Source organism: Vicia villosa, linkage group LG1, assembly GCF_029867415.1.
Source record: "Vicia villosa cultivar HV-30 ecotype Madison, WI linkage group LG1, Vvil1.0, whole genome shotgun sequence".
Classification (NCBI taxonomy): domain Eukaryota; kingdom Viridiplantae; phylum Streptophyta; class Magnoliopsida; order Fabales; family Fabaceae; genus Vicia; species Vicia villosa.
Genome location: NC_081180.1, coordinates 56825429 through 56850282, shown reverse-complemented (window position 1 = coordinate 56850282; position 24854 = coordinate 56825429). Strand labels below are relative to the sequence as shown.

General features: G+C 31.2%; 2 protein-coding genes across 2 annotated transcripts; one reads left to right on the top strand and one right to left on the bottom strand.

Annotated features, from left to right (window-relative positions):
* Positions 1–5455: 5455 nt before the first annotated feature.
* On the top strand, positions 5456–8821 carry LOC131638617 (uncharacterized). The gene is made up of 2 exons (XM_058909189.1): positions 5456–5742; positions 6384–8821. The coding sequence occupies exon 2, from the start codon at positions 6428–6430 to the stop codon at positions 8588–8590; it is 2163 nt and encodes a 720-aa protein (XP_058765172.1). The 5' UTR covers positions 5456–5742; positions 6384–6427; the 3' UTR covers positions 8591–8821.
* A 5617-nt stretch (positions 8822–14438) lies between these two features.
* LOC131606849 (cytochrome c oxidase subunit 6a, mitochondrial-like) lies at positions 14439–17011 on the bottom strand. The gene is made up of 4 exons (XM_058878956.1): positions 16830–17011; positions 16266–16372; positions 15614–15656; positions 14439–14731 (listed from the first exon to the last, which is right to left on the bottom strand). The coding sequence occupies exons 1-4, from the start codon at positions 16942–16944 to the stop codon at positions 14691–14693; spliced, it is 306 nt and encodes a 101-aa protein (XP_058734939.1). The 5' UTR covers positions 16945–17011; the 3' UTR covers positions 14439–14690.
* Positions 17012–24854: the final 7843 nt, after the last annotated feature.

Here is a 24854-nt window from a genome sequence, read left to right as displayed (position 1 = left end):
AGGTGTTTTCGGAGATGCACTTCCGAATTGTGGAATTTTTTTTAAAAAAAATGCTTCGGAAGTTCATTTCCGAAGCAGGGGTAATTTGGGTTTTTCGCTGGGGGTGACCCCCATAGGGAGGTGGATAAAGAAATTTTCTTTCGTTTTTCACCGTTAAGTGCTTTAATATTAGAGGTTGAGTTCTTTTTCTAATTGAAGTATATATAAATGTCACTACAAGTAGAGCTGTCAATATGGCTACCCGGCCCTAAACGGGTCGGCCCTAACGGGCCCAAGGCTTTTTAGGGCTGGGCCAAAAATGCCTTGTGTAATATGGGCTCAAGATTTACTACCCGAGCCCGACCCTAGATGGGCTTCGGGCTACCCAGTCCTAAATAGGCTTTTTTATTTAAAAAAAATTAAAATAAAAACTCCATAATATTTATTATAAATAAAATTAAAAATTATGTTATTTTAAACATAATACATTTTTAAGTACTATATTATCTCTTATAAATACTATAATGTGTTTCTAAATATAATATATGTCTAAATTGTATAAAATAATACTTGAATATTTATTATAAGAGAAAAACTAATATAATACGATGAAAAAATGTTTATTATATTAATGTATAATATTTAAAAGAGAAAAATTGAATAAAATAGAGATAAAATTTAGTGAAATGAGAAAAATCAATATGCTATTTTGGAGTAAGATAATATAAGTAGTAATATATTTTGTTTAAAATTTATAATTATGCGGGCCTGATGGACTACCCACGGCCCATATGGGCTAGCCTTAATGGGTATGGGCTTTTCAGGATTGTGCTAAAAAGGCCCTGAAAAATATGGACTCTAATTTTAAGGCCCAAGCCCTATGATTTTTCGGGTCTGGCGGGCCGGCCCATATGGGTTAGCCCATTTTGCTCATGTTTTTTAATTAAGTAAAAATTATACATTGTTGTTTTATTAAAATTTAAAGTATTAAGTTGTTATTAATTTTTTATCATCAAAATTATTAAATATAGAAAATTGTATAATTTGAATATTTTAAATATCTAATTTAAATTATAATATTTATACATAATAAATCAATAAAATTTATCCGTGGATCGCCACGGTAGACGGCTAGTTAAGTTGTTATTATTATTTATATTATAATTTATAATAGTTGTAGATGGATATTATATTATTATCATTTATTATTATTATTTAAATATTATATTATTATATTTTATTTATATTATTGTAATAATTATTAATAGTGGTGACTGAATCTTATATTATTAGTATATATTTATTATTATTATTTATTTTAAATGCAGAGTTAAATTAGTAAATAATTGAATTAAAATTTAATTAAAAATTGTTATCATGATAACACATGGCTATGATTGTCATCATGACAACCTTAAATTTACATATATTAAGATATATTTAAAAATTATATTTACAAAGCAAAGCAGTTATGCTTTTGTCTTTTAGTGGAAAAAACTAATCCTCTATCTATGAGACATATTTATTAGGGGTGTTCAAAACCAAACAAAACCAATAGAAAATCGCAAACAAAACCAAATCAAAATTGCAAAAAAATGCATTTGATTCAGATTTGTTTGGGTCATCTTTTAAATAAACCGCACAGTTCGGTTCGGTTTGCAGTTTGTATTTTCTAAACCAAACCAAACTGAATCAAACCGCATTATGTTACAACCTAACTTTTACTTAACTCACATCCAAACCAAACTTAAACTTATTATACCTTAGTCTTATGATTACGAACAATTTTATCATCCTTATACATATGATTCCAGTCCCGATCTTCTCAAATCTCTAATAGCATTATCGCGCACTCTTTGCCTCATACATCTTCCTCTTCTTCTCTAATTTTCCCTCTCTTATATTTTTTCTTTTTCACCTTCTCATTTTTATGCAAATGTTCCCTATTTCAGTTTCATTTTTATTGTTCATCTTCTTCTCTAATCTCTCAACTCTTTTGTTTTTCCTTTTCATCTTCACTAATATCTCGTCTCTTCTATTTTTTTTCATTATAATAATTTTTATATTGTTTTATGTTATTATTTTATATTTATTATTCCACTTTTGTATAATTTTATTTTTACATATTAATTGGAAATTTGTTGTTAAAATATGACGAGTTTTGTTGTTATTTGATAGTGCATGAATGACTCAATAAAATATTTGTAAAATACCGAACCAATCCAAACCAGTGGCGGAGCCAGAAATTTTAGGAAGCATGGGCAAAAATCTTACACCATGTTTTTACTAATTTTACATCCTATTTCTACTAATTTTGTCCAAAAATTTCACATCCTGTTTTTATTAATTTTGTCTAAAAATTACTAATTTTGCCCCTGGTGTTGTCTAAAAATCGACTATTATATACTAGTATACAACGAAATGAGGGGTTGAGCTCGGACTCGTGTCCGGGCTCGCTGGGCTGTAGATTTGCCCATGAACCAAACTGCATTGGTTTGGTTTGATTCGTTTTTTTTTTCAAAAAGCCAACCGAACCAAACCAATCCAAACCGCACAATTTTATCTCTTGCGTTTCGGATAATTTTTTTCTTGAAGACCGCCCAAACCACGCCGCGAACACCCCTATTATTATTTACAATACTATCACTCGATAATATTGTCCATCTTTAACTTAGCGTATGTTTGGTTTGACTTTTAGAAATGCCAAAAGCAATTCTAGAGTTATAGAATTGATTTTGGGTGATTTTAAGATGTTTGGTTAGACAAAAGTAGAATTGATTCTGTCTCTAGAATTGATTCTACTTGAAGTTAGAATTTGTAACTTTTGCCTCCAAAAATGATTCTAGATGATTTTTGCACTGTAATTTATTATTCAACACACTTTTACATAAATTTATCCAAAAATAAATCAATTCTAATAAAATCAATTCTACCAAACTCAATTTTACTAGAATCAATTATGTCCACCGCCAATCCAAACACACCCTCAATGTGATGTATAATCACGAAAGTGTTGTTAAGTGACTTTTTCATTTTCAATATGATGCAGAATTACATAACTGTTATTATGTGTTTTAATCTCATTTCATTAATGATAAACTTTCAATATACATGTCTTACTTATTTCTATTCAAAAACACATATTAAATATTCTCTCCGATCTCATATATATAAGTAATTTTTAAAAAAAAATACTCTCTAAAAAAATGTCTAAATACATTTAAGTCTTATCTTTTTTATATTTTTACCTATACTTTTTGTTTTGAAAATCGTTAAAAACATAATAATGTAAAATAGAAGTAGAATTATATTTGAAATAACAACATTGAATGTAATAATTATATGTGACTTTTGCTTATACTATTTAACACCAAAGAAATTTTTGTTGTTGTTGCTTATATTCGAAAATGGAGGGAGTAACAAATAACATCATAACTTTAATCATATATATATATATATATATATATATATATATATATATATATATATATATATATATATATATATATATATATATATATATATTCAAAAATTTATTACCTTTAAAACATGAAAAAAAAAATTCCTCGACAACAACTTCCAAGCCACACATATGAAAATGTATATTTGTTACATTTTTTAATAAGATATTTTAAAAAATTATTTCCTTTTAATAAATTTTTTTTTCATTGTAAACACACAAATAATTTATATATTTTATAAAAATATCAAAAAAAACTTTTGAGGATTGTTATCACTAACTTTTTATAATATTTTAAATTTGTTTGTCAAAAATTATATAAATTTTAAAAAATTAAATATTTATTAAGGTGTGTTTGTTTGAAGGTTGGAAAAAATATTTCTAGGAATATTATCATGGGAATGCAACATTCTCATGTTTGATTCAAGTTTTAAAATATTATTGGAAGACAATTTTTATTTTCAGGATTCAAATTTACACATGTTTTTTCTATTCTTAGGCTCTGTTTTATAAAACTAGCTGGTAGTTGGTGACTGATATCTGGTAGCTGATGAATGATAGCTGATAAGTTAATTTGAGTATTTGGTAAATTAGCTGTTACACTAGCTGATAAATACAAAATGACACTAAAGAACATTCTTATTATTAAGAAATTTGTGATTTATTTATCTTATTATATTATATTATTATATTATTAAATTAATTTATATTTGATAAAAATAAATATATTAATACAAACTTACAATGTAGTTTTAATATATGTGAAAAATTTAAGAACATCAAAATATTTTAAATTTGTATATAAATTTAATAAATACATGAAATTTGAATTCAGTTAAATTAATCAAAATTAATGATAAAAATAAGTTTATTATTTAATGTTATACCATAAAAATATAACAAAAATTTTAGTTTTCTCCGTCTCGGTTAATCTCATTGATTCTTCAATTACGTTTCCCTAACTTGAGAATTATCAACACTATTTCAAAATTTATTGTATACTTTAGATGTTATTAAAAATATTAAAGATTAAAAAAACATTAAACATTGAATCATAATATATATCGAATGGTAGAAATAGATTTTTGTTAAAATAATAAGGACATAAATGAAAGAAAAAGTCACAAGCTAAAAGTTGCTTCAAATAATTTAAAAAAAGAAAAAGCTAGTAAAAAAGCTAAAAGCTAAAAACAGTTACCAAATAGAGCTTTTTTATTTATATGAGCTGAAAAACTAAAAGCTAAAAATTAAAAGCTATTTTTATGGTCTTACCAAACAGACTCTTATTCAAAGGCTTTAAGGGTGTGAATATAATATTCTCATAGGAATAAATTCAACAAACTCTAACTTTCCATTATCACTCACATTTATTAATATTTTTTATTTTTATATATTTTTAAATTAAGTAAATTTTATCATGATTCTTAAGAAACTAAATTCTTACCAAATATAAAATAATATTCTAAAGAATACTAATCCTTAGAATATCATTCCAAAGAATAATTTTTCTAACCTTAAAAGAAACACATCCTTAAACCTATTGCTTGTAAAAGTATTTTTACACGAAATAAAAGTGCAAAACTTTTATAAAAATGAAACATAAAATTTTACAATTTTAGAAACACAAAATATATTTAACATTTTATCATCTTCCCAAAAACATAATAGAATTATCATTAGTATTATTTTGGACACTAAAAAGAGAGAGTATTTTGTTTTTATTGGACCTACACCTACCTATATTGGAGTGATACCGAATCATATCGGACGGTGGTAGAGCATAACCGACATTATCAAGGGTTGAGATTTGTAGAACGAATCCAGCAAGGCACCATTCTTGCGCTTGACGGTGCTTCCTATTTCCCAAACCGAAAACAACGTCGTTTTATACCGATTTCATTTTAACTTTAAGTGAGAAAATAGTTAAATTAAATAAATAAATTATACGCATTAATGAATTAATAATTAGTGCAATTATGAAATATGTACTTCAGATCTAATGTTAAATTGTTGCTATAAATAAATAAGACACATTACCGGCCATCTTCTTCTTCTTACATTTCTGATCAAGAAAATCAGAATTCAGATCCAAAGAAATTCTACTTCCAAAATCTCACTTTCTGTTACTGTATTCATTCTCATTCATTCTCTATTTCGTAGTGCAGAGGAGGAAGAAGAAGAACAAACCCTTTGTTTTATGCACTTGTGCTTCCTAAAACCTCTGTGTATCATCAGAGAGGAGCGATTAAGACGCGTTTTCTGTTGAATATAAACTAATTCTGCGTGCTCAGTTTGCCACATAGGTAATGTTAACCGTTTCTTTTGTATTTGAATTTCGTTCAATTTTGTTATTTGCACAAATTAGTTCAGATCTGTGTAAATGCCTTTGATCTGGATTTGGTTTCGGAAATTGTATGATGTGCTTCTTGTTCTCGTGTGATTTGTTTTAGTTGATTTGAAATTATAATATGAATGCGTAATTGTATAGCATTTATGATGAATGGAGAAGTTTTTATCTATAAGTAATATGTAGATCGACCTCTGTATAACATGTTCATTTGTTGAATTTGTAGTTAGCTAATTGTGATTGAGTTTAATTGACATGCACGGTAGGTTGTGTTTGGTTCTGCCCTGAAAAAAATTGATTCTGGCTAAAAGCGAGTTGAAGATAAAATGATTTATGTTCAGAGAAATTCTTGCAAAAGTGAGTTCAACAGTAAATTGTAAAAATCACGTTTTAAAAAACTTACAAATTCTAGCTTCAAGTATAATCTATTCTACTCAAGATCAATCAAACTTGTCAAAATCAATTTTACTCATCCAAAATCAATTCTAAGTGCTCCTACCGTGAAACCATGCATAAACTTAAGGTGTCAACATATCATAATCAATCATGTATATAAATTTAGAAGTGTTCATGACAAGTCGTTTATAATATGTGCAGGTGTTTACAAAAGAAGCAAAGTTTGAGGCTGAAGAAGATTAGGTATGTTCAAGTTATCTCCTAGGAGGAGTCAGAGATCTAAAGGCTTCAAGGTGAAGCATGCCTTACAAATATGTGTTCTTGTTGGTGTTTGTATCTGGTTGGTTTACCAAATTGGACACTCTCGCCAGAAAAAAGTGTCATATGTGGAGAATACAAAAACTGGCAATGAGGTTATTAAGTTAGGGAGGAAGAACCTCAATCCTATTGTGAAGGAAACTTCTGTTATAGATGCAAGACACAAGGAAGACGAGGAGGAAGATGAACAAGACAATAAGCATGAAGATCCGACCAAATTGGATGATGTTAGTGTCGTGGATGATGATTCTGAGCATAAAGAGGATCCGGAAGTAGACCAAGAGAGTGAAGAGAGTTCTCAAAATGCTAAAACCGACACTGAAGGTGAACAGCATGTGGAGAAAGATCATGAAGAGAATGATAATGTAGACAACAAGGAGAGTGAAAGTGCGGTGAAAATGAATAAGGATATAAAAGATGAAGTTGAAGAGAACAAAGAAACGGGTGAAGCTAGTGAGGAAAAGAGTAATTTAGAGAATGGAGAGAACAAAGAGGAGGAAAAGAGTAATTTAGAGAATGAAGAGAACAAAGATGAGGAAAAGAGTAATTTAGAGAATGAAGAGAAGAAGGAGGAGGAAAAGAGTAAGTTAGAGAATGAAGAGAGCAAAGATGAAGAGAAGAGTAATTTAGAGAATGAAGAGAACAAAGACGGAGGGGAGGAAAAAGAAAGTGGAGAAATTAGAGAGGAAAAGAGTCAGCAAGATAATGAAGAGTCAAGTGAAACAGACACCAAAGGTAAGGAGAATGAAGAAAGCAAGCAGAATGGAACCGATGCGAAGGACCAAGTGGAGGATAATCACAAGCAAGATAGTAAAGAAGGGACGGAGGAGAACAATGGAACAGATGAGAAAGAAGAACATGATAAGATTCAGAAAGAGACTTCATCTGAAAATCAAGTTCAGGATGGCGAAAAGAACAACGAGGCTAGGGAGGAAAATTATGCTGGAGATAATGCCTCCAGTGCTGTGGTAGATCATAAATCGGAAGAAGTTTCGAAAGAAAATGATAATAACAACAAAGAAGAGCAGGTTGACAAAAAGGAAAAGAATGAACCTGAGCTGACGTTTCAGAAAAATAGTGGCGAAAATACTGAATCCACTGATTCTACTGCTACAGGAAACAGCCAGGGAAATGAGAGTGAGAATAATCAGGCACAGACCGAAAATGATTCACAGAAGAGTTCTGTGTCAGAGTCAGATAAACAGAATCAGGAGCAGAACAACAACACCAAGGATGATGTACGAAAGGAAGATTCATCGTCGCAGAATGGAAATGACTCAACTGAAAAACAGAATGAAACATCAGAAGATGCAACTTCTAAGGAAGACAATTCCAGCACCCAAAATACAACGCCAAAAACTGAAGATTCTAAGTCAGATGCTGCTGGGGATCAAGCTGATTCCACTACTACATCTTCCTCGGAAGCTCAAGACAGCAATACAAATCAAAGTGAATACAAGGACACCACTAATGAAAACCCAGAAAAGAATTCTGGCCAAGAAGGAGCACAAGAAAATGGTTCATCATCCAACACAATTGATAACAAAGATGCCACTGGCAATGAGGCTCAACTCACTACCTCTGATACATCATCAGAACAAAAGAAAGATGAATCCTCAAGTAATTCCGAATCTGCACAGAATAACAATGCAAACTCGGATCAAAGCAACACGAACAATGATGAAAGTGCTAATGGCAACAAAGATTCTAGCCAGGTCAATTCATCTGAACAAAGTGGAGAGGCAAACACAAACACGGAAAACAACAGTGATTCTAACCAGAACGACTCAAACAAAAATGAAAGTACCAATGGCGGTGGAAATGCCTCAAATGATGCCAATGAAAATGAGAACGCTGCTCAGAGCAAAACTAGTGAAAATGAAGGTGATGCTCAAAATGAATCAGGGGAGACAAAAAAGGAGAATGAAGAATCTTCTCGCACCGACGGAGATAACAGTTCTAACTTGAATGATCAGGGAAGTTCTGATACTTCAGTCGTGCATGATGATAAAGAATCCCGCGTAGATTTGGAAACGTTGCCAGAACGCAGTGGAGAAAGCAATCACAATGATGTTTCTTCTGCAGAATGAAAAGTCAAATGAACCAATTGTATCTCGCTTCTACTTCTGATCCTACTTTATTTTGTTTCTTTTTTGTTGAGCCATGTATTGTTCGTTACTTAGCAAATATGCTATCAAGTTTTCTTTTAAGAGGATCAGAACAAGAATTTAGATAGTTATAGAATTGTATCAGTATAAAATCATTTAATGTTTCATATGTAACTCAGCACTCTTTCATGGAAGAATAATTACCACTTTAAATTGTCATCAAAGATAAGTTCTTCTCCTTAATCCTGAAATCTTTTCTTGTTAAGACTTTGAGCATATGAAGCACATAATGAGAGTAGGTATGTTGTGGTGTCCGACATGCGTTGGTGTTCGATTTGTAACATGTGTCGGATGTGTCGGATAAATCAGACCGGGTTTTAAAAAAGTGATTCTTTTATATGTTTCGACCCTCTTTGAATCGGTGTCCGGCACCTGTATACACTCATAAAATACGTGTTAGACAAAACAAATTGTTAACTTTTATTAGAATATTTTTAAATTTTTAACGATGAATAAATAAAATTCAATATAATGGTGTCGGTGTCCTATATTAACATTTAACTTAAATAAGTTTTCATTTTGAGAATTGATAGAAGTATTTGACAAACTCTTTGAAGTTTCTAGCAGTTTGAGAATTGATTAAGTGGTATCAATAGAAAACATATCAGAACAAGCCAGTGTTAATTATAACGTATGGTGAAAGTCATTATTTGTAATATTCATAACCATAATCATAATGACTTCAACTTGTTTTATTTTCTTCAACAAGTGTTACATGAAAAATTCATCTTAACTAACCATCAAAATCACTTGGTGAGATTTCAACAATATTTTTCCATTTCCGACATCTTGTAAAATTTGGAGTTATTTTTTCTTGACTCCAAGGCACGACTGAGTTGAGCCCATTTGAAAGTATTTGAGTCAAAAATCGGAAAGAGTTGAAAATAGCATTGAGAAAAGGACAAGTAAGGTAGTTTGTCTTTCACTAAGGAGATAGTGCCTATGCAGCTAACAGAATAGAAAGATAACAATGCCTTCATAACTGCTGCACGATAAAATGTCACTTACAGTTCAAATTTCAAAAGGTAAAAGAAAACGTGCATCAACTGGTCATTTTATATTTAAAAATTGACCTATTAGTTATGGAATGAAACCGTTAAAGTACTGTATATCATCTACAATAGTTTCCTTTTAAAAATTTAAGAAAACTGATTATAATGAAATAAAATGAAATGGAATGAGTTTATCTTTAATTTTTTGAATTGATTAAACACAGAATGCATTTATCTTATTTCATCAATTTCCTTCCTTGTAAAATATCCGGTTGTGATGTCTAAATCTATAATCAAATCTAAATCACTTTTAAATATTTGGATATAATTGAATGATCACTAATCGTTTTAGTTATTAATGATTTGGTTATCCATTCATATAATCCGGATATAATTAAATGGTTATTAACCGGTTAAATTATTTTGGATTCGGTTATAATCCGGTTATTATCTAAATTCAAATATTTTAATTTTCAAAATAATTCGGAATTTTTTTTCAAAACGATTTTTTAAATAAACTGGTTATAATAATCATAACCAATTTTGATTAAAATGTGGTTATGGTTGTAAATTCAATCCATTTAAATAGTTTTAAAATGATTATGGTTTGGTTTTTGAAAATAATCAACCATGCACACCCCTAATTTCCATACCTCAGATTTAGATAGAATGACAAAATTATTCTTCATCATTATAAAATGTCCAAACAATAAAATGACACATTTATTCGGTTTCATTCCATTCCACCAAACTTCGTACTCCGTTCATTTAAACTAAGGATGGCAAATAGGGGTGAAAATAGGTTAGGCTAGGCTTTAGAACGCCTGAGTCTGGCCTACGATAAACTTACAAGGCCTGAGTCTGACCTATGGCCTACTGTAGGCTCTTTTTTCAGCCTGACTTAAACTTTTTAAAAGTCTGGCCTGATCTGAAAGTCTATTTAAAAGACTGTTTTTCATTAAGGTTTTCAATTAATCCATATTACTTATAAAGCCTTGTAGGTTGATCTATATATGTATATATAAGCCAGTCTATTTATAATTTTTTTTCTAATATATATACATATATAGATCAATCTATTTAGCCTTTTTTCTAATATATATGCATATATAAGCCAACATATTTAGATTATTTTTAATATATATGAAAAATATAGGTCGGCCTATAAGGCTTCACAATAGGCTTTTTTAATAGCCTAAGCATGACCTATTGAATTAAATAGGTTTTTAAAAAAGCATAAGAGCATCCACATCCATTATACTCATTTGGGTTCTTTAAATGGACTCCACTTAATTTTTTATATTATTACACACTTTTCAATTATATAAAGAACTCATCTACATTTTATAAATATCCATACAACTCTTCAAAAATTTTAAATTGGGTCTCACTATACCCCACAATATATCTCATAAATCATCTATTGTTGACAGTTTTGAAAAAAAATAAATGAAAATGACCAAAGAAAAGGTAAGAAGCGTGCTTTTGTTTGAAGACGTACTGTAATTAAGGAACGAAAATACAAATGAAATATCCATCCACTTCTGACACAATTTCTTTAAAAACTGTGTAGGAATCATAAAATACCACCGATATTCATGCTCTAAGTCTGACATTTTTATTAAATAAGTCAGTTCTTGTATGATCTTAAATAAGTTAGGTTGTTGGCCCCTGTAGGTTGGTATGACCTATTCTCATCCCTAGTTGCAAAATAGTTTGGATCTGTCAGACCATTTAACCTGACATTTTTTGCGGATCGGACTAAAATTTCCAGCTCAGTGCCTTAAATTTTGTTCTCTTTATTGATAAAAAATTAAAATTGAAAAATTTATGTCTTACGTTACCATGAATTGAAAATTTTATTTTCATGTTGTTTCGTTTACAAATGACCCAGATGCAAGTTAAACCCATAAAAACCAATAATTTAAGACATAGGAATTGAAAAAATTGAGAAGTAATTAAATAGTATTGTTTAATAAAATATTATAATTTATATATTTTATTATTTAGTAACTCCTAAAGATGTGAATCATTGTTAGGATAATAACCTATGAAATGAAAAATCAATTTGATATAAAAATTTGTAAATAAAATAGTAACTCAAAATGGAAGATGAAGTAGCACACGATTAAATTTTTTAAAAATAAAGTAATAAATTGAACTATAAAAAAAGTGTAGTGGGCCGATATGTTAATCTGCCAAGTTATCTGTAAATAGAATGGACTTGATTTTTAAACTCGAACGTCTAAGTTGGTATATTCCACCTCGTTTTTGGACGGGTTTAATTTGAACCGTCCGATTGAAATCGACCGATTCATTATCCTTTTAAGCAAACGGATTAGATCAGATTAATTCAGTTGTTTAATTTGATTAGTATAAAATTACTTCAGTCAAGTTCGAATTGTTATTTTTAAGCCGTTGAAAACCGAACCTGATCGAATTAAACTAATATATTTTATTTATTTTTATTACTGTAAAATGATTCATTATAGAAATAGGGATCATAATAAAATATGAAATTCATAATGTTGTCATGGTAATTTTTTTTTCTTTTCAATCTTGTACACCTTTCTTCCTATAAGTCTTGTAATAAAAGAAGATGTATTTTTTCTTTTCAATCTTGTATAGAATCTTGTATAGGGGTGTACATGGGTTGGGTTGGACTGAGTTTGGCCTAATCACTTATCCAATCCGTTCAAATTTTAATGGGTTGGGTTCGTCATCCAACCTGCAATTTCATTATCAAAATCAACCTGAACCGACCCAGTTCATTCATGAGTTGAGTTGGGTTAGGTTCGTGGGTTGTGTTTCAAATTATAAAATAATAAATTTTTTTCAATTTAAAAATATTGTAACACAATTCAATACATTTATACTCATTTTTAACACACAAAATGGATGAAGCACATCAAATAATATCTAATAATATTCATCAACATGACATAACACTAGATAATAGTATAAAATTCCACGAGACGCATTATTTTTATAAAATATGTGAGTGGAAAATGATGCAAAAGAAAATAAAAATTTAGTTTTAAAATTACGTAAACTCATTGATTTAGTAGTATTATTGGTGGAGAATAAGCTTTTTTGGAAAAATTATGATTAGTAATGAGATAATAATTTTATATTTCTATCTAAAACATAATAAAAAATAAGAAATTACTAATGTGTTGCAAAATTTAAATTCGATATCAGAATCAAAACTATATGGGTTGTTGCGGGTTGGGTATACCCGTAAATGAACAGGTTCAGGTAATTCATAGATTGTTTCGGTTTGGGTTAGCAGTTAGTGGGTCGACCCGCAGCCATGAACACCCCTAAATTTTTGTATACCTTACTCCCTATGGGTGTGTTTGGCATACGAGAGAAGTTGTGAAGAGAGAAATATGTAAGAGAGTAAGTATGTAAAGAGAGAAAAAGAAGAAAAATATGATATATGTGAAGTATTGATTGATATGAGAGAAATGTTGAAGAAATAGAGAAGAAAGAAGTGTATTATCTCTCTTTTCTCTTGCTTGATTGAATAGAAGTTGAAAGAGAGAGAAATATAATTCTTTTTGAAATGACAAAAGAGCCTTTAATTTAAAAAATAAAACATACAATTATTTTAGTTAAAATAATAAAATAAAATAAATTTATACTATTAAATTTTAATAACTAAATTTATTAATAAGATGATTTATTTAAATAATTAATTAATTTTATTCAACTTATTTAACTATAAATTCATTATTTTAATTTGAAAAATATATATTATATATTTAAAATTAATTCTCAAATATAATTTATATTATTTATAATGTATATTATTTATTTAAGCTACAGAAGTGCATGTGCAATTGCTTATTGAAAGAAGAAAAAAAATTGCTACAAGTATAACTAATGCAAGGTTAATTGGGTAAATGGCAAAAAGTTAGATTTCTCTCTTCTTGTTTTCTTCTCTTCTCATATGAGCGAAGAAATGAAAATGGCGTGAGTCCCACTAATATTTACTCTCTCTTTCCAATTTTTCTTCATATCAAGCAAGAGAAGTGTTGCATTTCTCTTCTCCTTCTCTCTTCTTTAACTCTCTCTACACTACTTCACTCAAACCAAGCAAAGCCTATATGTCTTGTAATAAAATAAAATATATTGAGTTAGATCTAAAATTCATACCGATCAAAAGATTGTGAAACTAAAGTACCATCCTCCGGCATACAATGAGAGAAAATTGAATTCAACATCTTTGAACTAAAGACAGGTGCAAATTTAGTGATTATGTGAAATACATTTTTCCATTACGAAATAAAATGTCCAATCAACCTAAATGCGACAATTGCGAGATTGATCTAACTAAATGCGACAATTGCAAGATTGAACGAACTAAATGCAACAATTGCGAGATTGATCGAAAATATTATGAAGATGTTAGAACGTCCATTTGAATGTTGAAATGTAATGTTTAATTTATGTCATTAATTAGTTATGGAATGTTTCAGTTTTCTTGTTATCAATGTTAACTTACCTCCATTCGGCATCTTTCTGTTTATTTTTAGTTAAGTATGGACCAAAAATATGCCTTTGTAGGAATTATGGTGATAGTATCTCTAAAATCTAGAATATTTATTATTTTTCACCAAGGTGTGGTAGCAATCCTTATGGTGCCTTAAACAATTCCCTTAATCTCACATTTTAAAAGGAAAATTCAGAAATTCACAAAATCTAAACCAAACAGGCCCAATCCACCAAGCCGGGATGAATGGAACCTAGTTATAAAACATGAGAAGAAATAATTTCCTAACTTAGTTTTTCTTGCTATATTCAATAATTTTCTGTCAACATTGAAACAACTAGACAAGAAATGAAAACACCATATTGTTGGGCAATTTTATTTTGCTTCAACCATGAAAAAGAAGACAAACATGAAAAATATCATGCCATATGCGAAGTTCTAGATCACAATTCAATAAACAATACGAAACACTGTTTTCTGGGGCTACAGACACCAGTGCCCAAATACAACCTTCTTGAAACCACCAATACTCCTAGTGGTGCTCTTCCTTGATTTCAAATAGCCCATCAGGACCTGTGTATCATTAAATAGCAATGTCATACAGCCTGGAATTTCAGGTCAACCAAATAATTTGAAAATAAAGGCAGACACATTATAAATGGATAACTTGGCAGAAATCCTGGCAATATAAAATAGATCCCCAAAAATTTACTATGGCACTATTCTACAACTTACAAGTACAAAAATATAATCGATTAACATTCGGCAATTAACCTCTGAGAATGATAAATAATACACACAGACAAAACTAATAAATAATGCATGATCAAAAATTTGACTGAGTGTAAAGCATTACATTAGTCACCCCTCAGAAACTCATTTATTGTGTTGACGGTTGTCTCTTAAGAAAGATTTGTCTATCAAAATTTATCCTTCAAGTACTATATGTATTTGCAAGAAGAAGACGTGCTTATTCCTCTAAGAATAAAAGCCAAGATCTCATTAATCCTCAAGTTAATAGCAGGAAGGCCTTGGAAAGTATGATGTGAACAAAAAAGCAATAACGGTTTTCTTAAATGGTGGCTAAAGAAATGGAACAAATACAATATCCACTTTCAACTCTGAAAAATGGACCTGGACCTTGCAATATACCATTATATACCATAACTAACAATAAAAAGCCTAGTTCGAACAAACCATTAGAAATAAATAATATGCAGAGCATACAAACTTCATCATACTAACCAACTAGTTATGTTCTCTTCACGTAACATATGTTGAAGAATGATCTAACAAAATTAGTGTAGCGAACTACAAGAATTAAGAGACTTTGCAACAATTAAGAAACTGAAATTTTTAATCGATTCCCCTAATTTAGTGGAATGGCTTTCAGTAAACTTCAGGCAGATGAAGGAAAATATAAATATCACAAGGGAAAACATGAAAGACACATACCCCATGGGAATTCCTTATTGCGGATATGCAAATATGGGTATGCCTGCAAGAGAGATAAAAGAGTTAGAATTCTATTCACTAAAAAAATCAAAGGTAATAGATATCTTAAAACATGAATCATATGAAATTAAAGGAAGAGTCACCAGCAGGTAATTAAAGTTTTCTTCAAAATAGAAATTCATTGCAGTGAAATGTCACACAAAATATGGCCCCAAGGGTAAATTTTACGTGGGTAAATGATCATACATCAGGAACCTCAATCATAGAGTCATTTATTACTTATTTATTTTCGTGCATACACCCCCCTTGCTTCTCTCTGTATCTTATGTCTTCTCACATAGAGAAATATGAACTGTGGGATACATGCCTCGGTTTTAGACCTGCATTATTTTTCTCTTATCTCTAAATAGAGGGATGTTAATTTCATGAGTGGTTTTAATTGAAATCTAAAACTTCTCATAAAAACACATCATTCATTTGCACATCCATTGAGACTAATATTAATTATTTGTTACAGTCCAGTTTGATTCCTGATATTCAAATTTTCAAAATTTAAGAATGTTGATGAAAAAAAGATAAACAAGGCATGTTCACAGTGAAATTCTAACATGAAAAGAATATAAGATAAAATTCAATATAAAGTAAAGCTTACTGGAGGTGCATCGTAGTGGTGGTGACCCTTTGAGAGAATATATACGGCTAAAGCGGTGCATGAAGCAATGCCTAGATATGTGATTTTCTCCCATTTAGCGGTTTCATCTGATACAACGAGCGAAGATTAAAAATCCAATACAAAAAATAGTATTCAAATTGAAAACATGCAAAGAGCAATACAAGGAAGTAAGCTAGAGAAAATCCATTCATCTCAAAATGAAACAGCTACATGATGATATATTAAACAGAAAAGTCACTATTGGTGATAATGGATCAAAATTAAAGCTTAATTTTTAAGATGATGAACGAAGCAAATAATGATATTCACAAAATAAGTCCTAAATCAGAGTAAACCGGATCAATCTCAAAATTTCACATAACATTTCCCACATTTATAAATTAGAAAAACAAAACGTAAATTAACCTAACAAATGAGACGCGTCAACGAAAATCATACGGATATGCGAATTATATTTAACAGATAAAAACTATTAATCGAAACCCTAAAACAATAAAAAAAAAAAAAAAGGGTTAACTGAGAGAGGGGGATTAGGGTACTGACAAGCATCATCGTGAGCAGAGGAAGAGAAGTTTCGCTTGGGAGCGGGAGAGATGCCGGAGCTTCCTCGTCGCACGACGTTGCGAAGAAAACCAGATCTCGCCAAAGTTGTCGCCATTTTCTCTTCTCGAAATGTTTAGCTTTTTGTTTTCTCAATTTCAACAAGTTTTTTTTGAGAAAATGGAACTGAATATTTTTTATACTAGACTACATGCACGGTGGCACGTGTGAATGAATCAGAATGTACTTTATTTTTTTTACAAACCGGATATGTTACGCAGGAGCAAGAGATATTGGACGGCCCAACTAGACCAAAAACCTTGGGGTTACTCAATGCACCTCATGTGTTACTCATGTACCTATGAATATTTAAAAAATAAATCTTAATTTTTAAGATTAGAATTCAGACGCTCTTAAAACACAAATAAATTCTGGAGATTAAAAATTACTCTTAAAGTAAGTTGTTAAACAACTCTGGAGATTGAAATTCGAACGCGCATATAAGATAGCATCCATAATGGAATCAGAACCGCATAAATTTCAAACTAATATAGATTTCAAAGTCCGAATTTAATTCAGAGATCGGAATTCAGACGCTTTTGTTTAAGTAATCCCCGCTTTTCCCTCTTCACATTTTCATTTATGCAAAAGAGCAAAAATAGAGAATACGAAGACAAGGTACTCATAGGTGATTACAGAGCAATTTCTTCTTATTTTCAAACATTCTTATAGCTTCTATCATTGAATTGAAACTTTTCTCCACTGTATTGCACTTATTTGAAACTTCTCTCCATTTAATTGGTAGCTTGCTCATTCTCTTTTATTTTTTGATTTCTCATACATGCATTACTGAAATAAAACATAAGTATGATAGTTTATACTTAAATGCAATAAATATGTTTGATGTGCTTGTCTTAAGCTTCCTTGCATTGTGATTTTCAACATTACAGCTCATAGAGTTTGTGCTCTATTTTGGTTTTGGTTCGCCTATGATCCAAATTGTACAATTTGGATCCTTAATATGGAGATTGGAATATAAATTTTCCTGCTATCTGATGTATGGTTGTACACGTGGTTTTTATTTTCATGTTATGACATATCTCTGTTGTGCAAAATAGATTTTTTAAATATTTTTTACACAATTTAGGTGTGCAATTTAAAAGTAAAAAAAAATCTCATTATGTTTTTTCAAAGAGGCTACATTTCTTTTCGAACCTTCTAAGCACACGAGATTTATCATCCTAGTGATCCCAAAGAATCTCAATTGCAAGTACATCCAACGACTCTCCCCAATTCACTTCTAATAAATAACAAGTTTGTTATCTCCCCCCCCCCCCTCTCTCTCTCTCTCTCTCTCTCTCTCTCTCTCTCTTTCTCTCTCTCTCTCTCTCTCTCTCTCTCTCTCTATCTATATATATATATATATATATATATATATATATATATATATATATATATATATATATATATATATATATATATATATATATATATATATATATATATATATATGACACCAAATTGAGGTAACAAGTTTCAAACTCAATTTCACTTCACTTTTCTCCCTCACATATTGACTTGAGAGTTGGAGTGTTAACCTTGCATGTCCCCGTCCCCACTACTAGTTCCCAACTCAATTTTGGTTCAATAATGAAAAAGTGGCACCGTCTGTGGGGACTCGACTTCTGATTCCTATGGTTTCCATCATTTCATGTTTGCTTTCCAATTCATCAGCTTGCAACCTTTTCAGGTCACCAAATCAAGAGCATTTCAAATCGACCTCGTTGAACAATCGCATTTCGATTCAATCAAGCATCGCCCCAATTCTTAGTCCTCGAATTTCCAAATCTCTAACTTCTAATACTTTATGTGATAGTTGGATCTAAAGCTACTCCATTGGTCGCGCGCGCGCGTATCTATTGCTTTTGCTCTAGCAACAATCAATCACCTATACCTTCTTTGCAAGGCATCCTAAATCCTAAAATGGTGATTTTGTTACATCTGTATTTGATTTAGGTTCCTCAGATAGCCAGATCTACTCAAGTTACATTGATCAATCCTCCTGCTCCACCACCACTATTGCAACCAGAAGCCTTGTCTGACCTTCAGGTGTTGCAAGCAAACCTCGGAGTGCAAGATGTAATACACCGACTTTAGAATAATTCTTTTGATTGATTTTATATGAATTTATATTATTTACTTGAGTGTTATAATTAATTTATTTAATTGTTAAGAATGGTAGAAATTCGATTAAAATTATTGTTTTTCAATAAATTTAAAATAATTTTAGATTTCATGGAAAATGAGATAAATAGTATTTAATTAAAATTAAGTGCAAAATGGTGGAACTAGTAAGATATGGGGGTGTTGTGAGATTTATTAAAGTTATGACAATTAGGGTTGTTTTAGTTTAAATAGAGAAGTTAGAAAGAAAAATTAAGAGTATGTATTTTGTTGGAAAAAAGGCAGAAGGAAATCTAGGAGAGCGTTGGAAGAAATTAAAATCCCAAAAGGCGAAAGTTCATCGTTCTGCAATTTCAAGGTAAGGGGGTATTATTCATATATGAGTGGCTAAACAGAGGGATATTGAGGGTTCCTTATCCTCCCGTCTTCTCCTTTTTCTTTTATATGTGATTGATGTTTGTGGCAAAAAATAATTTTGGATAAAATCCTTTGAGACAATTAATTGATAAGTTTCCCCTTATTCTAATGTATATGATATGTATGCTCGTGCATCTGTTGATGTTGATAACCCTGTTGATACCTTTGATAGGGATGATTTTGAACTGGATGAACATATGCTAGTTTACAAAATGTGATAAAGTATAATTTGGTTTGTTTATGGATGTTTATCTATGAGTCGTAGATCTGTGCAATAAGGCAAACAATCAAGTAAGTTAAAAATTCAAAAAAGTAGGAATAGGTCAAAAATAAGACAAATAACAAAATTGGAAATATTGTGTAAGGGGGCTGCAGCGGACAGAGTGAATAGTACCACGTGGCGGACTGCTCCCGATCAACGATGGCCAAGTGAGTAGTGTTACACAGAGGAGCCGTTGCGGCGGCCGGTGAACACTGTCACGCAGAGACAACAAATAGATGGAGCTTGTGGTCGTACGATCCAAGCATTCAATGAAACAAATACTCGTCCTTGGGGATATATGGAGTTAATTGTCTCTGTAGGCAACGGGAAGGACACCGGAACAGTAAACTCATGATTTCTTGTTGTCCATTGTAGGAGCGTCTGTAACTACATCTTGGGAAGACCTTTTGCATCCATGTTGGACGTCTTCGCCTTGCTGGTGCACCTAAGGTTGAAGTACTACAATCTCCAAGGAAAAATGGCCACCATCAACGCAGACCTCGAGGGAAAAAAGAATATAATAAGCATTCGATAAGGATCAAGGAGAAGGCGTGACCATGGAGATCAACGTAGCTTCCCTTATTGGGCAACATAGCAGAATGGGCAAATTGGGAGAATAAGCGGCGATTGACTCACCTGATTATGTTTTCCAGTTTCTCATTCATGTTAAATGCTATGATTGTATCATCATCTTCCTTATGTGCATAAATATCGTGCAATGTTTAATAAATTTGATTTTTTAAAAAAATCTTCGTTTCTTTGTGATTGTATGTAGTAACTACACACCTGAGGTACGATTGACGTGATTGAGGTCAGGTACATCTAAAGTCAAAGGTGTTGTCAGAGACACTTTATACGTCTGATTGAAGCAATCATTTCCTCACATCACAAAGCCCGCACAAAAGAAAGACATGGGTGTTGTCGGAGACATTTTGCACATCCGACTAAAGCAATCAATTATGCACCAAAAGTCAGGGGTGCTGTTAGAGTCGCGTTATACATCAGGCTAAAGCAATCAATTCCCTATTTATAGATAGGGGTGCTACCGAAGATGATTTGTACGTACAACCAAAACAATTAACTCCCCTCAAGCAATCACGACCTACCCCGTCTGGCAGCTAGCCATTCCAGATGCCACGGTGGGTCATCCATACATCTAAATCTAACAAGTTTTCATCTGGTGGAGGGAAGGGGAAATAAACTTTGGTCGGGAACGGCCAAGTGACGCCCGATTAACTTTGAGGGAAGGCCTCTTAAGTTCATAAATATCTAGATTTAAGCACTAAGGATCCTATAAAAATGCTTCAAACATGTACAAAAGTAAAGCAAAATCATTTCATTCAAAAAATGACTGTATTTATATACATATCTTTCCATTACAGAGAACTCTACACGGAGTACACAAAAAAAGGGGCTAGAGGGTTATTTTCGTAGAGAAATGATCACTCCATCTTTGAGTATCCGATCCAGCCAAATTTCCTACCTCAAGACAATCAAAGAAAGGTGAAAATGCTCCACTTGCTGCAAAGCATTCTTAAACGAATGGCAAATGAAGAGAATAAGTAGTGGTTGACACATCTGGTTATGTTTTACTTTTTCCCATATATGTTAAATCCTATGATTATATCATCTTCCTTATGTAGAGAAATATCGTGATATGTTTAATGAAATATTATATTTTCTGAAATCTCCGCTTCTTTGTGATTGTTTGTAGTAACTGTAAACCCGGGGTATGACCGACTTGATCGAGCCTCAATACATCTAAAGTTAGAGGTGCAGTCAGAGACGTTTTGTACATTTGACTAAAGCAATTAGTTCCCCACATCACAAAGCACGCACAAAATAACGACATAAGTGTTATCGAAGACGTTTTGCACGTCCGACTAAAGCAATCAATTTTTCACTAAAACTCTAGGGTTCTGTCAAAAATGCTTTGTATGTCTGGCTAAAGCAATCAATTTCCCACTGATAGACAAGGGTGTTGCAAGAGACGTTTTATACGTCTGACCACAACAATCAACTCCCCACATGCAATCACTGCCCACCCAGTGACATGTGCTAAAAGGTATAACATTGTCAAAAGAAAAGAAAAATATGGATATTCTGATCTAGGATGTACAAGTTATTTTGAACCCAAGCATGCCCAATCATCCTCAATGAAGGTTGTTCCTGAATAAGGCATGAACGATGATCAAATATAAGATTGCAATTGTTGTTAGAATATAGTTAACAAAATAGTATAAGATTGAATTTCAATTCAAGAACAAAGAGAATATTGTATAGAGTTAGGTGAAAATCCATGTTTGAAGTAGCACAACTCAATGGTGTGACCATTTTTCCTATAAAAGAGCATACTTTGGAATTGACAACATCTTCATATTGAAAATTAGGCCTTCCACGACCTTTAATTGTGTTTTCCTGAGAATTGTTTGTGTTAGTGAGGAGTATCTTGGAGGAATCATATGTGATAGATATTTATACTCGTGTTTCTTGTTGTATAATGGAAGAAAACACCTTGTTGACACCAGATAAAGACTCCATGAAAATTTGAGACTTGCCATTGTTGAATGTATCATTGCAATCTTTTGAGAAATAGATAACATATTCCATATCTCTTTGTTTTATGATTGTTGAATGTGAACCACAATAGCAAGTAAATAGTATTTTAGAGACTTTTAAATCCTCCCATAACGTCTTCAATTCATTGAAGTACGCAATAATTAATTTTTCACCTTATTGAATAGAGTTAATTTGTTGTGGGACATTATAAAATCAATAATGACCATATTTGAAAAATCTGTTTCATAGCAATGGCCATGACAATTATAGCGGTGAAAATTGAGACTAGAGCTATTGATTGACTTAGCTCAGACATTTTAGTAGAGTCGCCACCGTGCTTTATTGTTTCCAAAGGAAATGGGAAAAAGAGCAAAATAAAACCCAAATAAGTTTTTAAAATCAAAACTAATAAATTCATCAGAGATCTTAGGATCGGGGGTTGGTTATGCAAGGGGAAGGTATTAACACCCCTCACATCTGTAGTACTCTACAGAAACCTCTTTGAATATATTATTGTTATTGTCGTTATAAATTGTTTTTGTGTTTTTTGTTTAAATAGACTGTGATGGTGGGAAAATAAATTTTATTAAAAGTGTGCTCGGCAAGACATTGCATCTTGTGCCTACATACTCCTTAAGTGCAATATGAAATTCAGAGCATTTGTAGTTCCCCTTAAAAGGAAAAATAAAAGAGCTAAGTGGAAAAATCTTTTTGGGTGTTGAGCTTTAACATTATTCAACGAGTTTTTAAAATGTTAAGCTTTAACAATACTTAACAAGTTTTTAAAAGGTGTTAAGATTTAACAATACAAGGCCAGGGTTGATTTTAAAAGAGGGTGGTTGAGCTTTAACAATACAAACCAAGGGTTTGAGTTTAAAAAAAAAGGTTGAGCTTTAACAATACAAAACCATTTTTAAAACAAAGAGAAAGTGGTGAGTACCTTGACAATTTTAGTAAATACTATTCCCATTCCTTTAGATTTTAGCAACAATAAGGAATCATACATCTTAAGCAAGCATTAAGGGTGAGTGTTTCAAGTGGTGTGTGAGACATATTGTGTGTATCATGGATACAAATCAAAGAGTGAGTATAAACAAAGATATCAATATATGAACTCAAGTGTAAGAGTTTGATAAATAAAAAGGACGATATACCTCAAGATCATATCATGTATGTATGAGTATGATGTGATAAAGGATGGACAAATATCTCATGCATGTGGGGCTAGTAGACAATGTAAATATATACAAAGATAATATCTAATGTATAAAAGCACAAAGATGTAAATCAACAAGCATATGTACAAGTAAATGAACAAAGTGAGATCATGTCAATAAATGCACAAAGATGTAAATCAACAAGCATATGTACAAGTAAATGAACAAAGTGAGATCATGTCAATCAAGTTAATATCAACAGGGTATTGTATTATGATTAAAAGATCAAAGGGATCTTGGATTAGGATATTATTTTTTTTTTGTATTAACCTAAACCTAACTATTGGAAAGTTTAAATAAAACCCTAGGTAGGCAACTAAGGGAACATGTTAACATTTTCAAGATTGACTTATCTTAACCCTAGTCGGTACACACAAATATGTACAAGTCAATTGGTAAGATCATTTGTAATCATTTTGAAGAAAAAAGTTTTTTAAAGGTATTTAAAAATACCATTTTTGAATTAATTAAAAGTTGATCAAATAAAAATATTTGTGGACTTTTAAAAATATATTCATAAAGTATGTCCCATAAATAGGGAGTGTACAAAAAATCAAATAAAAATAAGTTTATTTGCTATTTTAAATAAAATGTCAAAGTTGTGGATAAAACTAGAAGAAAAGAGTGATTAAAATAAGGTTTTGCACTTGGCAGGTCTTGAACCCACGCCATAATGCTCACAGTTTAAAATAACTACCACGGAGCCAAGCGCTTGGTGTGTTAATAAAATGGAATTGATTCAATAAATATGTAACTCAGTTAGAAATGTGAAAAATCAAATAAAATCACAAAATGACAAAAAATGGGGATTGAACCCGCGATCTAGGCAAGGGGGAGAGACTTAAGAGTGCATGCTTTACCACTGGGGTGGCCATACATCCAATTATTAAAACACAACCAATTAAATATAATATAAAACAAGTTTAAGTTTTCAACTTTTCAAATTTTGAACTTTAACCAACTTCATCTTCTCCGTGAAGCAACAACAACAACACCCATGGCTGGATTTTTAAAGTTGTTCAATTCTCAACCATTTGTGATGATACAAAAACGAAAGTTACTCTTTTTTAACCATGAGTCTAACCATATGACTCATTAATTTATTGGCTAAATACCCTTTTTGCTCCCTTAAGTTTACCTCGGGGTCCATTATGGTCATTTATCTTTAAAAAGTTCCAAAGTGGTCATTTAATTGTTCAAAAAGGTCCACGTTAGTCCTTTTCGTCCATTTTTTTTGAAACTGTGTTAACTTTTGCACTAGTGGCATCTGACGTGGCACCTGTTTGTATGCATGGCATCTATTCATAATCAAAGGTCAACAAAATTCCCAAAAAAATTCATAATCAAAGGTTAACAAAATTCCCAAAAAAATCCAAAATACTACCTTGT

What these genes read in the sequence shown, in the direction of transcription:
- LOC131638617 (XM_058909189.1), top strand. Translation starts at nt 6,428, where the DNA reads ATGTTCAAGTTATCTCCTAGGAGGAGTCAGAGATCTAAAGGCTTCAAG.
- LOC131606849 (XM_058878956.1), bottom strand. Translation starts at nt 16,944, where the DNA reads ATGGCGACAACTTTGGCGAGATCTGGTTTTCTTCGCAACGTCGTGCGA. An exon ending in ACCACTACGATGCACCTCCA is followed by an intron (nt 15,657 to 16,265) that starts GTAAGCTTTACT and finishes TCTCTCTTGCAG; the next exon opens with GCATACCCATATTTGCATAT. An exon ending in CAATAAGGAATTCCCATGGG is followed by an intron (nt 14,732 to 15,613) that starts GTATGTGTCTTT and finishes AATGATACACAG; the next exon opens with GTCCTGATGGGCTATTTGAA.